Genomic DNA, 14,267 nt, shown 5'->3' on the forward strand with positions numbered 1-14,267 from the left:
TCCTTATATTTTTTTTTTAATTAATTTATTTCTTTTTTTTTTACTATAATCATAAGATATACCACAACCCCCAAATAATTTTTAAAAAACATCATTCAAAAAATGGTATTATTCGATTTATATATTTTATCTTACCTTTTTATTTATATATTAAAATGTATATAATACAAGTATTATGGCACATCTTATTGTTAAATTTTTATAAAAATATATTTTTTTATAACTGTTTTCAAACAAATAAACCTAAAGGTGTTATCTTTGTTTATGTTATATAACAATTATTTTGAAAAACACACAAACACACACACTTTCCCAGCCAACTTTAACAATAACAATAATAAAAACAAAATTTTTTTTTAAAAATAATTATTATCATCTTAAATCACCAATGTTAACATTTAACTTAATACTTATTTTCAACAACAAACCACTATTAATTCAATAATACCAATCAATGTTTTCCTCTCCCTTTGTTATTTCTTAAAAGAAAGAGAAAAAAAAAAATTATTTTTCCTTTATACATAATTTCATATTAAATATAACTTAAAAAAAAAAATTTATATGTTTAAAAAAAAAACATATAACTAACCCCTAAATATGTAAATTTTTTTTTATTATTTTGGTTGGTTTTAATCATTATCTATTTTTTTTTTTATTTTTTTTTTTTATTTTTAAATTTTATATTTTTTTTTTTATATTTTTTAAATTATAAAATAATATTTAACTAAAATTTTATTTTATTATTCAACAATTTCAAATTTTTATTTTTAATAAACAATAATTTTAAAATCAAAAAAATCTAGCTATTAATTCAATAATATATGTTTTATTTTTTGTTTCTTTAGGCACAGCCATAAATTATATCAATCTCTTCTCAAATATATTCAAATCCACACAAATTTCTATACAAAGTAAATATTAAATATCACTTATCAGACATTCATTATATTTTTGTTTAATCATACACATTATAAAGTTAATATTATTCTATTTTTCATTTTTCATTTTTATTTTTATTTTTTTTTTTTGTATAGAATTAACTTATTTATAATTTCAATTTAAATCTATTAAATTTGGATTTTTTTCATTATAAAATAAAACCCCATTTAAAATTATGTTAAAAAATATTCAAGTAAATCACAAAACCATATATACATATTATTTTTTTTGTTTTTCTTATCTAATAACTTAACATTTCAAAAATATTAAAAAAAAAATCATAAAAAATCATTTTGTTTAAATTATCAAAAAAATATTTCATCCTCATCTTATGAGTAACCAACAAATTGTTATTGTGTGTTGTATGTTTGTATTAATAAGTGGGTGATATTTGTGAAATTTTTTTTTTCTCGTTAACAGATATTAATTTTAATCGTCATCATCTCACCCCTTTATAAGGATCAATTATAAAATAATTTAATAGTTTATAATTTATTATATTTTGTTTGATTAAATACAAAACAAAAAATTAGTGTGGTATAAATACACATAAAAACACAAAAGAAATAAATAAAAAAAAAAAACAAATATTTTTATAAAAATCATCACCCACCTCTATCATAAAATACACACTCGATCATTTCTAAAGTTTTTTATATATGTGTGTTAAATTAACCATTTTAAAAAGGTTTCAAAATTCTCACCTAATAATAATCTTTCTTTTATTTCAACTCACTAAATAATAATAATTAAATTATGATATAAAGATGTACATTTAATAATATTATATTTATTTATTTATATATAAATATATATAAATATATTTGTTTATTTTTTTTGCCTCTTCTTAATAAGTTTTCATCTGTAACATAAAAAAATATTAAAATAAAAAAAAAAAAAATAATAAATTAATTTATTAAAAAAAAATAATAAAAAGTGTTTGGATGTGTTTTTTTTTTCACCTTTTATGTATAAAATTATGTACTTGTCTAAAAATTAATGTGTGTTAAAGGGGTGAGTGTGTGTTGATTAATTGTTGTCTATATTAAAGTAATAAATAATAATAACCGAAAATTTTAAATATTGATCAAGAAATAAATTAAATAAAATAAAATAAAATAATTAAAAAAAAATATTTAAACAATATCAAGTGTTTTTTTTTTATTATTTTATTTTAGTTTATAAATTTAAAACATCATAATAATAATAATTAAATATAAATTAATAATAAATTAAAATTTTATTTTTTTATTTTGTTTTTTTAAATTTTTAAAAATTTTTATAATTATATTTTAAATCATAAAAATTTATAATATATTAACAATAATTTTTTATTCTCTATAAAGTTTTTATCAATAAATATAAATATAATCAAAAAATCAATTGTTTAATATAAAACTACTATAAAATATAATTATAAATACAAAAATGAATTGTGAATCTATATATGAAATTTTATCAAAAGATCTTCCAAAGTATAGCCCAATAATTCCAAAAAGGGATACAAAAGACAATGTCTTATTGGATGTTTTATGCACTGTAATTAATAAATTAATAACAAATGGCGATAGTGTAAGTTTATATAATAATACTTATATAGTATAAACAATAACCATTTCAATTACTAATTATTTTTTTAATTAAAGTTCAAGAATGAAAGAAGAGAATTTTATCCACCAAATAGAAAACCACCAACCATTGGAATTGATGCTTATCTCGCACGTTTATTAAAGTATTCACCATGCTCAAAAGAATGTTTTGTAATGAGCTTAGTATATATCGATAGATTCCTCAAGAAATGCGATTTAATTGTTAACTCTATGAATATTCATAGATTAGTAATAACCAGTCTTTTAATTAGTACCAAATATTTAGATGATATATTTTATAACAACGAATTCTATAGTCAAGTCGGTGGTATATCATTAAGAGAAATGAATGGTTTAGAAGTTGTATTTTTATCAATGATGGATTATACTGTAAATTGTTCACTTGATGAATTCAATAAATATGCAAGAGAAGTTGAAAGAGCCAAAATTAAAATGGAAATATCATGCAATACAATTTCACCAGAAACCATATCAACCTCAATAACACCAGCAAATAATGATAATAAAAATATAAATAGTAGCCAAGGTTCATCTGGACATCAAAACAATGCTTCATCTGCCCCAACAAACCCATATACCAATATAAAACACTCCTCCTCTTCCTCATCATCGTCATCCTCTCAAAACTTATCACACCAAATTAACCCATTAGTATCTTTTATTTCAAATAACAATGTAAATAACCCAAACAATAATTCAAACAATAATAATAATAGTAATAATACAAATAACTCTACAAACTCACCACTAAAAAGTTCAATTCCTATACAATCTAGAAGAAGAGGCAGTTGTGATTATACATCATCCCAATCAAACAAAGACAAACCATTCACTACAACTCAAACCGGTTGGGTTGCTTAAAAAATATTCATCTTTTATATATATAATTATAAATATTAAATATTTATATTTTCTTCCACCTTTTTAATAATTATTTTATCTTTTTTAATAATAATACAGTAAAATAATAATAATATCTCAACAAAAATAATATAAATTAAATTTATATTATAGAACTTTTATATGTATATCTTATTTTAATAATCTATACATATCTTTCAATCTTTCTTTTTCCAAATTGGTTTAATTTTTTTTAAAAACATAAAAAAAAATAAAAAAAAAATATAATAAAATTTTAATAGATTTAGTAATAATAATTACTATATCTATAATTTGTAAATTATAAAACTATTATTTCTACCTTTATTATTATTTATTTAATTTTATCAATAAATTTAATATTAAAAAAAAAAAAATTAAAAATTAAAAAAAACAAATAAAAAAAAGATATAAAAAATGTTTACAACTATATTGTTATTGTTTTATTATTTATTTATTATTATTTTAAATTAATTATTTTTTAATATAAATTCAAAATTTTATTTTGAAAAGTTAAAACCAAGACCATATTTATAATCACGTTCAAAATAATTGATTGATGTACATAAAGAAAATTTAGTAAAATTATTGATCATTTGATCGTAAGAACCGTGTATACCACCACTTGTATCGACTTTAAATTTAAGAATATTATTTCTGAAAAAGTATCTAGCACCAATGCTGAATTCTGAACCAATTTTACCTTCTTGAGTGAGACCTAACATTAAATCAGTGGCAACATGTAAGTGATTATATTTATAAAGGAAACTGGTTAAAACTTGAAAGTTGGATGTAGCTGAAATGTGGAAGTTTGATCTTTGATTTCTAACACCATAATGTAAAGCGAGAATTGAAACATTATGGGCTCCAATATAAGTATTTTCAAAACCAAGTGCATGTCTTTTTGAAATTGATGTAAAAAATGAAACTGCTCTAGTGTTTTCATTATCACCTTTAAACTAAAGTTTCCATTAAAAAAAAAAATAATTAATTATTTATTATTACCATACTAATTTATTTTTTAATGATAACATGTTTTACTTACAGAGAAATGAGAAAATGGTAATTTAAAATCGACTTCATAACAAATATTAGCTGTTAAATCTTTATCCATCTAAAATAATGAAAAAAAAATAATTTTATTAATAAAATGATTAAAAACAAACGAACAAACGAACGAAACAAAAATGAATAATTTCAAAATAATATTGTGATAATTACAGAGTTTGAGAATGAGAGGTTGATAGTATCATCGTAGAATGATTGATCAAATCTACCGGATAATCTTCTTTCACTGTCTATTTTTGAGAATAAAAGAGTACCTGGATTTTGAAAAGCAACTTGACCTGCATATCTTGGAACACGACTGTTTTCATTCATAGTATAAACATTAAATTGGTGACCCATTTCGAAACTTTGTGATGGTCTAAATGCAAAACCAATTTTACAACCTTCAAAAGTTTCATCGCTGACAATACCTAAAATATTATATTTTAAAAAATAATGGTAAGTTATTTTTTCTTAAAATTTGAATTTAAAATAAAAGACTGCTATATGTTTATTTAACTATCTTTGAAATTATTATTATTATTAGTTGCATAAGCTGTGTTTGATTTTTTTAAAAAATTTTTTTATATGCCAAGGTGCGTGGTATTGTTGAATTATTTATTTAAATAACTACATTGATTGATTAATGATGGTGATTTGTGATTGGTTAATTGAAAAATGATGTTTGTTTCTAAATCATTATCTTACCTTTTGCTTCGTTGATAGTATCGTCTGCTTTTCCTGGATATGCTAATGTTTTAAGGTATGGAATTTTGTCATATAAAAATGTTGTGATTCTATTTGGTTTACTTTCAACAACAACTTCTTCAGCACCAACATCGGCTGTTCCAGCAAATTCCATCTTTTTTTGTTTTATTTAATTTATTTTATTAATAAAATAAAATAATTTGGCAATAATGATCAAAAAAAATAGTTTTAACAAAAAAAAAAAAAAAATGAAAAAATTTAAAAAAATTATTACGAAAAAAAATTAAAAAAAAAAAATTTAAAAATTAAAAAATAAAATAAAAAAAAAAAACTATTTTTTTTAAAAAACTATGAACTTTTTTTAAAAAATTATACAATAAAATGTAATAATGACATGTTGCACAAAAATTAAATTAAAGCATGAAATATAAATAAATTACAACAATAGTTGATTTATTAAAATTTTAAAATTATATTTATTGTTTTGTTAAAAAATTTTTATGTTATATTAAGAAATGAAAACTAAAAAATTATAATTTACAAATTTTTTTTTTTTTTATATATCTTTAATTGTTTAATGCTTCGGCAAAAGTTTTGAGAGCTGATAGGGTGGATGAGTTTGGATATTCTTTAAAATAATTTATACCTCTTTCGGAACAAATTGATAGATTTGGATCGATTGGTAATTTTCCTAAAAATTTAATATTACATTGTTCAGCTAATAATTTACCACCTTCTGAAGAAAATATATTTGTGCATTCCTAAATAAATGGTTTGGTTAGTTAATGGAACCAAAAAAATCGTAAAAATGATTTATACATACTGAACAATGGGGACAAACATAACCACTCATATTCTCTATAATACCAATAATTGGTAATTTAATGGCATTACAAAAACTAATTTCTTTTCTAACATCCGAAATTGATACACCTTGTGGTGTGGTTACTAAAATTGCACCATCTACATTGTGTTTTAATAATTCTTCGGTTACTGAAATATGTTCATCTGATGTACCAGGTGGTGTATCAATAATTAAATAATCTAATTCTCCCCAATTTACATCATCTATAAATTGCTTGATCATTGCTTTAATAATAAAATGTTAATTAAGATTATATATACTATAAATAAAAGCTATTTTATACATACAATTTTTCTTTGGACCTCTCCAAATTACTGGTGTATCTTTATCCCCTAATAAAAATTGAATTGAAATTACACCTAAACTTTGAGTTTCATCAGTGTATACTGGTACCCAACTATTTTAAATTATATATATAAATAAAAGTAAGTACTGTTTCAATATTTAACAATAGGTATATATAACACTATAGTTACCCTTTAGATGATTTATGTACTTCTTTATTTTCGACACCTATCATTTTTGGAATACTTGGCCCACAAAGATCGACATCCAATAAACCAACTTTATTTCCAGTGTGTGCTAAATATAATGCTAATTGTGATGATACTGTAGATTTTCCAACACCTCCTTTTCCTGATAAAACTAAAATTTTATGTTTAATTTTATCCATTTTATAATATATATGAAATGAAAAAAAAAAAGATGTGGATTATGAATATTAATTTTAATTAATTTAATAAAAAAAAAAAAAAAAAAAAAAAAATTATTTTTATTTTTTAAAATTTTTTTTTTTTTTTTTTTAAAAAAAAGGTATAAATTGGTTGTTAAAAGTAATTCTTCCAAAGGGTCTTCTTTATTTCTTTTTTTTTTTTCTAAAATATTTTATAAATTAACTTTAAGAAAATTATATAAATAAAAATGAAATTAGATTTCTATTTTAATATTTGTTTTATAGATATATAAAATTTTTTAACACACCCCTTTCGATTTGGGGTGTGTTAAATTTAGTTTTATTAAAAAATTTAAAATTAAAAAATTTTATATAATAAAATGAAATATAAAATGAAAAATATTAATTCATTTATAATAAATAATAAATAACAAAAAGCAACAAATAATAATAACAAATAAAAATAAGAAAAAAAAAAAATGAAATTTTTGGTTGCATTATTATTGTTTTTATTTTTTAATTTTAATTTTCAAAAGTGTTACTCAAGAGTTGCAAGAACATCAAGTAATGAATTAGAGAGTACAGGATGCTATACATGTAAAGAAGAAGGCCAAACTTGTAATGGAGATATTTTTGGTATTGGAGATTGCAAAGATGATTTAATATGTGGTACTGACAAAGATGATGCAACTTTACAGAGATTCGTTTGCCAAAAGCCATCATTAGATGGATGTGTCGATAGTACTGTATGTGATATAGGTTTGTTGTGTGACTTGGGTGGATCTTATAAATGCGAAGATATTCGTTTTGCTGGGTAAATTATTATTTCTATTTTATAATTAATTTATATTTTTAAAAATATATATTAATAGTTTTTTATTTATTTTAGTGTTGGTGAGGGTTGTTCAAAAGAAAATGACTGTTCTTCAGGCAATAAATGTGAAGGTGGATTCTGTAAAAGTAATAATACAGAATGTTTATCATATCTCGATTGTAAAGGTTCAGAAACCTGTGATTTAGAGGGAAAATGCATACCAGAGGTTTCGATTGGTGGTGAATGTACAGCAGATTATCAATGCGGCCGTGTATCATTTTGTTCAAAGTTTACCAATAAATGTACATTAATTTCAAGTGTTGCTGACGGTGAAAAATGTTCAGGAGATTTCAATTGTAAACTCTTTTCAAAATGTGTAGACGGTGTTTGCTCACAAGGTCAATTAATTTCATCATCTGACGACAAAGTTTCAAACTGTTCATTATCAACTGATACCTCTTGCGAGATTGGAGCTTATTGTGAATGTTCAAGTGGTTTATGTAAAAAGTTCCCAAATAGTCCATCTCAAATCTATTTAGATAAAATTACCTGTATGAAGAAAAATAATTGTCAAATGGTAGAGAATCTTCATTCAAAATCGTCATGTTTCACCAAACATTGTAAACATGTAGAAATTGAAGCTTTTAAAGATAATATTTGTAAAAACACTATCTACGAAATTAATTATCAAAATGTTGAACACCAAATTACAGCAGCATCAGCATTTTTACATTTTAATGCAGCTCTATTATCAAGTTCCCTTATTTTTGCATTTTTACTTTATTTCAAATTATAATTAATTATTGATAATAATAGTTAATAATAGTTACTAATATAAATAAAAAATAAAAATTATAATTGTATTTTTAAAAAAATATAAAAAAAGGATTTCTTTATATATTTATTTATTTATTTATTATATTTTTATTTAAAAATTAAAAGTGGAGTATCCATATTTTTTAAGAGGTATTCACAGACTGAACCTCTCCCATCCATTATTCTTTGAAGTTTATTTTTATCTTCATGACCAAGTACCACAAGATCTATTTTATTATTTTCAGTTTCTTTAATAATAGCATCTTTAATTGATTCTTTTCCTTTTATTAAAAGCTTATGGTTTTTAATCTATTTTGTTAATTAATTAGTATTTTAAAAATTAAAAAAATAAAAATTTATATAAATGCTTACACTTTTTGTATTTAACATGTCACTATATTCATCTAAACTTTTAAATTTCTAATTTTATTTAAAATAAAAATTAATATATAATAATAATAATAATAAAAGTAAACTTATATTTACATGGTCAGATTTTTTCTCTTCTACATGAAATAAAAAAATTTCAGTTTTTTTTGATTCGTCGCATTCAGCCAATTCCTTAACCCAACTAAATGCTCTATCAGATAAATCTGATCCATCTAGACAAACCATATATCTATTCATTTTTGTATATCTATTTATAGTTATAATTATATTTATATTTATAAAGTTTCTTTTTTTTTTTTTATAATATTATAAAAATTATAAAATCAATTTAAAAAAAAGAAAAAACAAAAATTATTTAAATATTAAAACACATCTTATAAATCTATTTTCTTTATTTATTTTTTTCATTTATTTAAATCTTAATAATAAAAATTATATTTTCCTTTTTTATATAAATTTAAATTTATTTTAAATTAATTAAAAATATTTTTTTATTTATTTTTTTATTTATTTTTTTTAATTTTTTTTTTTTTTAAAAATAGAAAAAAAATAAAAAAGGGGTTAATAATACAAATTTTTTCTTTAATTACAATATTCCCGAATTTAAATCGATTTATTTTAATTTAAAAACGTCTAATTTCAAAAGTACTTCTGGATTTATTCTCAAACATTCTACCATTATATAAAATACAGTTAACTTTTCACCCATCAATCTTTTTATATATATATTTTTAAAATGGTATAAATAGAATATTTTTTTTTATTTCTATTATAATATTATATAAACTAATAGTAATAATAATAGTTTTAATATAAATATTATTAATAAAAATAATAAAAATTTTTAATATAAAATGTTTCAAAATCAAAATAATATTTCTTTACAAGATGGTTATGAATTTATTATAAAGCATGTAAGTGGTGCATTACATTTTAAATTAATCAATACTCTTCTTCGTTTGGGCATTTGTGATATTTTAGATGACGGGGTTCCAAGAACCCATCAAGAGTTGGCCAGTATCGTCAATATTCCAGAGGAGGGTATGTTCAAGATTTTACGTTATTTCACTTTCCACAAACTATTTACAGAAAACGAAGTAGATGGTATCACTACCTTTTCAAAAAGCAACTATTCAGAATTCTTTACAAAGGGTCACAAGTTATTTGGTGTAGCAAATATGTTTTCAAGTGATTTGTATTATGATTTATTTAAATCAACTCCAGATTCATTTTTTGGTAATTCATCGGGAGTTCCAAATTCTATGAATGTTGCCCACACATGGGACCTACTTGATTCCGAATCAAATAAAGTTTATTTCAAAAATGCAATGAACTCTGCAACTGAAGCAATTTGTGAAGAGATAATAAATAAGGTTGATTTCTCACAATCAAAAGTTATTGTCGATGTTGGCGGTTCTCATGGTCAGTAAGTTTTACATTTAAAATATTACAATATTAAAATAAATTAATACATTACTAATCAGATTTTTAGATTAATTAGCTCAATTTTAGAAAAATACCCATCAATCGAAAAAGGAATTAACTTTGATTTAGAAAAAGTAATAGTTACTAATAAAAAACCAACTGATCCTAGATTAGAACATGTTTCTGGCTCGTTCTTTGAATCAGTACCAGCTGGAGATTCTTATATTTTAAGACAGTATGTATTTTATTTTTATTATATATTTTTTCGTATATAACCAAAAGTATTAATTTAAATTTAAAGAATTATTCATGATTGGTCAGATGAAGACTCAGTAAAAATTATCAATACCATTTCAAACTCGATGAAACCAGGTGGAAAATTGTACATTTTCGACTATGTCATTGATAACAATAACTATCAACACGACTCATTATATTTTGATATGAAAATGTATCATTTTTTTCATGGACAAGAAAGAACAGAAAGTCAATTTAGAAAATTACTTGACCAATGCGGTTTTAAAATTGATTTCATTTTTAGAATTGGTTTGGTTGCCTCTAAAAAATAAATAAAAAATAAAAAAAATAGAATTAGTAATAAAAATTCTCACAGCTTTTAAGAAAATAAAGAGATAAAGATTATTTTTTTTTTTATTAAAGATATTTCCATTTTTTAAATTCTATAAATATACCATAATTTTTAAAATTTTATCTTTAGATCTCAAAGATGGAATGTTTAATCCAAGATAATTCCGTTTCGATAACACCTTTGCATTAATAAATATTCATATTATAATATTTATTTTTTTATATTTTAATTATAAATTATTATTAAAATTTAAAAATAATTTTTTAATTTTTAATTTTTTAAATTTATACCCCTTTTTTTTAATAAATTTTTTTTTTTTATCTATTTTTTAATTTGTCGAGGGGTTACAGAAAAAAAGAAAAAAATAAACAATGGAACAATTAAATAAAAACTATCCAAAAGATAGTTTGTATTTTATATATAAACATTTTAATAGTAATATGCATACAAGATTAATTAATGCTTTATTAAAAAGTGGTGTTTGTGATGTCTTAGAAAAGAAGGAAACTCCAATTTCCTATCAAGAATTGTCAAAAATTACAAATGTTTCAGAAATTGGTCTACATAAAATTCTTAGATATTTCTCATACTTTAATATAGTTTCAGAAGAAAAAACAGATTTTTTCTCAAAAAGCAAATATACTTTTCTATTTACAAAAGAAAGCAAATATTATCAAATCATTGAAATGTTTTCAAGTGATTTATTTTATGATATTTTCAGATCAGTTCCTGAATCATTTTTAAATGGTCAAACTGCAATTCCTCAGGAATTTGGTGTCAAAGATACATGGGAACTATTCAATGGAAACACAAATTATAAAAAATTCAAAGATTCAATGTCCTGCATTACAGATGCCGCAATATATGATGTTATAGAAAATGTTGATTTTTCAGATTCTAAATTAATTGTTGATTTAGGTGGATCGCATGGAGAGTAAGTATTAATAAATTTTTTTTTTTATTCATAAAATAATATTAATATCTTATATTTAAAAGTTTATTAGAAAAAATTATTGAAAAATATGAAAATACAGTAGGAATTAATTTTGACTTAGAAAAAAATCATATTATCGGTTCCAAAGAAAAACCCAAAAATAAAAAATGTTTCAGGTTCTTTTTTTGAAAGTGTACCAACTGCAGATACATATATATTAAAACAGTAGTTATTTATAATAATATTATTAATAAAAATAAATATACTAATTGTTTTTATAATATTAATAAAGAATATTCCATGATTGGTCTGACGAAGAATGTATTAAAATTTTAAACTGTATTTCAAAATCAATGGAGCCTGGGGGTAGAATTTACATTTTCGACTATTTGCTAGATTCAAATCATTATGATTTAGATATATTATGGTTTGACCTTAAAATGTTTCACTATTTTAATGGTCAAGAAAGATCATTGGAGCAATATAAAAAAATATTTGATGCTTGTTCTTTCAACATAGAAAAAGTATACAATTTTATAAGTGGGGGTATTTTAATAACAAAAAAAAATAATAAATAAAACATATATATTTCTAATTAAAAATAACTATAATTTTTAGTATAGTAATATAGTTTATTAAATCCAATACCTAGTTTTCTATTTTTATTTATTTATAATAATAAAGTTTGCGTAGAGGGTTTAATTAATTTTAAAGTTTCTAAAAAATCGGTCATTATTATTTTGTTTGAGTTTATATTATTCCTTAATGCATATAAAGCTGTTTCTTTACATAAATTGTTTAAATCTGCACCATTGAATCCAATAGTAATATTTGATAGTTTATCGAAATCAATAGATTCGTCCAAAGGCATTTCTCTTGTTATTTTATAAAGTATATCCTTTCTTCCTTTACAGTCTGGATTTGGTATATGTATATGATAATCAAATCTACCAGGTCTTAGTACTGAAGGATCCAATAAATCAATTCTTGTAGTTGCACCCAAGATAATGCATTGTTGTTGCTGAAGTTGTTCGCCACCACCTCCACTTGAATAAATTCCATCAATTTCTGTTAGTAGACATGATAGCAAACGATCTGATGATTGATCTGATGAGTCTGAATAGCCTCTTAGTTTTGCTAATACTTCGATTTGGTCGAGAAATAATATACATGGGGAGCTCTCTCTAAGAGTTTTAAATAGTTTTGAAATATTCTTTTCACTAGCACCAACAACTGGATCGATGATATCAGTAGATTGAACTGAAATGAAATTGATGTTTGGGGAAGCTGATGCGATAGCACGTGCAATTAAACTTTTACCATTTCCTGGGGGACCATATAATAAAATACCAGAAGGTGGTTTAATTCCTAACTTATCCAATATATGTCTATTTAAAATTGGTGTTAAAATCGATGATTTGATTTTTTCTACAATATCGTCTAAACCCCCAATATCACTAAACTTTATCTTTTCGATTGTTGCTGGTAATTTATATTGATTTAAAATTGATGGCTTTATAATTTCAAATGATTTATTAAAATCCTCTTCTTTAATTATAAAATCTATATTATCTGTATTGCTATTTTCTGTATCTTTACTATTATTATCTGTACCATCTATATTTTCCCTTTGTCTTTTGATAGCATATAATATTGCTTCTTTACATAAACTATTTATATCTGAACCAACAAAACCGTGTGTACAATTACCAATATACTCTGCCATTTTTTTGTAATGATTTTTATGTTTTTTAAAATTTGGGAATTCTGTATTAAAAAAAAAAAAATATTAATAACTAATAAATAAAATAAATATATTTTTTATAAAAATTACTTTTAAATAATAAATAAATAATTGTTTCTCTATCTTTAGGTGATGGTATTGGTATATTTATTACTGTATCAAATTTACCAATTGAAAAAAATGAGGTATCAATAGATTCTATTCTTGATGTAATACCAATAACAAATACTGATCTTTTTCTACTATTTCTTTCTAATAATGTTAAAAAATTTGAAACAACTCTTTGTTCAATATCTTTTATTTATTATAATTTTAATTAGTATTTTAATTATTAAATTTAATAATTTTATTTAATTTTATTATACATACAACCTAAAGTATCATTTCTAATTTGTGAAATTGAATCTACCTCTTCAAATACTAATACAAATGGAGACTGTGTTGATGAGGTTGTAAATAAGCTATCAATTAATTTCTCTGTATCGCCGTCATCTCTTTGAAAAAGATTTGAAGAGTTTACAATCTTATATTTTAATGTTGTTGATAGGTTATTTAGTATGGAGTGAATTAGAATGGATTTGCCAATTCCTGATCTACCATTTATTAATAATGTGTTGGGGTAATATTGGTCGATACTATTATCTATACAATTTTCAATGATATCATTGAAGTTATTATTATCGATATTAAAAAAATCGTAAATTCTATCCACTATAAATGACACAATGTTATTTAATCCTCCAACATTTTTATTTATATTTAATTTAACTTTATCTCTTTTTATTTGATAATTATCAATTGTTATATTGGTCATATTTCGGAAACCAATAAAAA

At 21.7% G+C, this 14,267-nt stretch overlaps 8 protein-coding genes across 8 annotated transcripts; 4 read left to right on the plus strand and 4 right to left on the minus strand.

The window, feature by feature from the left end:
* The first annotated feature begins 802 nt into the window (after positions 1–802).
* DICPUDRAFT_97404 (uncharacterized protein) lies at positions 803–3,733 on the plus strand. Its single transcript, XM_003286456.1, has 3 exons — positions 803–911; positions 2,286–2,511; positions 2,586–3,733. The coding sequence occupies exons 2-3, from the start codon at positions 2,368–2,370 to the stop codon at positions 3,408–3,410; spliced, it is 969 nt and encodes a 322-aa protein (XP_003286504.1). The 5' UTR covers positions 803–911; positions 2,286–2,367; the 3' UTR covers positions 3,411–3,733.
* Positions 3,734–3,928: 195 nt separating this feature from the next.
* DICPUDRAFT_150489 (uncharacterized protein) lies at positions 3,929–5,337 on the minus strand (the record flags this gene model as incomplete). Its single annotated transcript, XM_003286471.1, has 4 exons — positions 3,929–4,387; positions 4,474–4,542; positions 4,650–4,906; positions 5,184–5,337. The coding sequence occupies 4 exons, from the start codon at positions 5,335–5,337 to the stop codon at positions 3,929–3,931; spliced, it is 939 nt and encodes a 312-aa protein (XP_003286519.1).
* Positions 5,338–5,749: 412 nt separating this feature from the next.
* Positions 5,750–6,721, minus strand: DICPUDRAFT_150490 (uncharacterized protein; the record flags this gene model as incomplete). The annotated part of the gene is made up of 4 exons (XM_003286472.1): positions 5,750–5,944; positions 6,007–6,272; positions 6,336–6,445; positions 6,525–6,721. 4 exons carry the CDS (start codon positions 6,719–6,721, stop codon positions 5,750–5,752), a joined length of 768 nt encoding a protein of 255 aa, XP_003286520.1.
* Positions 6,722–7,158: 437 nt separating this feature from the next.
* Positions 7,159–8,405, plus strand: DICPUDRAFT_54296 (uncharacterized protein). Its single transcript, XM_003286457.1, has 2 exons — positions 7,159–7,535; positions 7,611–8,405. The coding sequence occupies exons 1-2, from the start codon at positions 7,201–7,203 to the stop codon at positions 8,329–8,331; spliced, it is 1,056 nt and encodes a 351-aa protein (XP_003286505.1). The 5' UTR covers positions 7,159–7,200; the 3' UTR covers positions 8,332–8,405.
* Positions 8,406–8,459: 54 nt separating this feature from the next.
* Positions 8,460–8,978, minus strand: DICPUDRAFT_77386 (uncharacterized protein; the record flags this gene model as incomplete). The annotated part of the gene is made up of 3 exons (XM_003286473.1): positions 8,460–8,660; positions 8,724–8,771; positions 8,838–8,978. The coding sequence occupies 3 exons, from the start codon at positions 8,976–8,978 to the stop codon at positions 8,460–8,462; spliced, it is 390 nt and encodes a 129-aa protein (XP_003286521.1).
* Positions 8,979–9,546: 568 nt separating this feature from the next.
* On the plus strand, positions 9,547–10,737 carry DICPUDRAFT_54298 (uncharacterized protein). Its single transcript, XM_003286458.1, has 3 exons — positions 9,547–10,167; positions 10,234–10,401; positions 10,468–10,737. Exons 1-3 carry the CDS (start codon positions 9,596–9,598, stop codon positions 10,733–10,735), a joined length of 1,008 nt encoding a protein of 335 aa, XP_003286506.1. The 5' UTR covers positions 9,547–9,595; the 3' UTR covers positions 10,736–10,737.
* Positions 10,738–11,195: 458 nt separating this feature from the next.
* DICPUDRAFT_87172 (uncharacterized protein) lies at positions 11,196–12,267 on the plus strand (the record flags this gene model as incomplete). Its single annotated transcript, XM_003286459.1, has 3 exons — positions 11,196–11,689; positions 11,752–11,865; positions 11,982–12,267. 3 exons carry the CDS (start codon positions 11,196–11,198, stop codon positions 12,265–12,267), a joined length of 894 nt encoding a protein of 297 aa, XP_003286507.1.
* A 92-nt stretch (positions 12,268–12,359) lies between these two features.
* On the minus strand, positions 12,360–14,247 carry DICPUDRAFT_150495 (uncharacterized protein; the record flags this gene model as incomplete). Its single annotated transcript, XM_003286474.1, has 3 exons — positions 12,360–13,456; positions 13,524–13,727; positions 13,803–14,247. The coding sequence occupies 3 exons, from the start codon at positions 14,245–14,247 to the stop codon at positions 12,360–12,362; spliced, it is 1,746 nt and encodes a 581-aa protein (XP_003286522.1).
* Between the last annotated feature and the right edge of the window lie 20 nt (positions 14,248–14,267).

This window comes from Dictyostelium purpureum (genome assembly GCF_000190715.1).
Source record: "Dictyostelium purpureum unplaced genomic scaffold DICPUscaffold_72, whole genome shotgun sequence".
NCBI lineage: Eukaryota > Evosea > Eumycetozoa > Dictyosteliales > Dictyosteliaceae > Dictyostelium > Dictyostelium purpureum.

What these genes read in the sequence shown, in the direction of transcription:
- DICPUDRAFT_97404 (XM_003286456.1), top strand. Translation starts at nt 2,368, where the DNA reads ATGAATTGTGAATCTATATATGAAATTTTATCAAAAGATCTTCCAAAG. An exon ending in TAATAACAAATGGCGATAGT is followed by an intron (nt 2,512 to 2,585) that starts GTAAGTTTATAT and finishes TTTTAATTAAAG; the next exon opens with TTCAAGAATGAAAGAAGAGA.
- DICPUDRAFT_54296 (XM_003286457.1), top strand. Translation starts at nt 7,201, where the DNA reads ATGAAATTTTTGGTTGCATTATTATTGTTTTTATTTTTTAATTTTAAT. An exon ending in GAAGATATTCGTTTTGCTGG is followed by an intron (nt 7,536 to 7,610) that starts GTAAATTATTAT and finishes TATTTATTTTAG; the next exon opens with TGTTGGTGAGGGTTGTTCAA.
- DICPUDRAFT_54298 (XM_003286458.1), top strand. Translation starts at nt 9,596, where the DNA reads ATGTTTCAAAATCAAAATAATATTTCTTTACAAGATGGTTATGAATTT. An exon ending in GTTGGCGGTTCTCATGGTCA is followed by an intron (nt 10,168 to 10,233) that starts GTAAGTTTTACA and finishes TCAGATTTTTAG; the next exon opens with ATTAATTAGCTCAATTTTAG. An exon ending in GATTCTTATATTTTAAGACA is followed by an intron (nt 10,402 to 10,467) that starts GTATGTATTTTA and finishes TTAAATTTAAAG; the next exon opens with AATTATTCATGATTGGTCAG.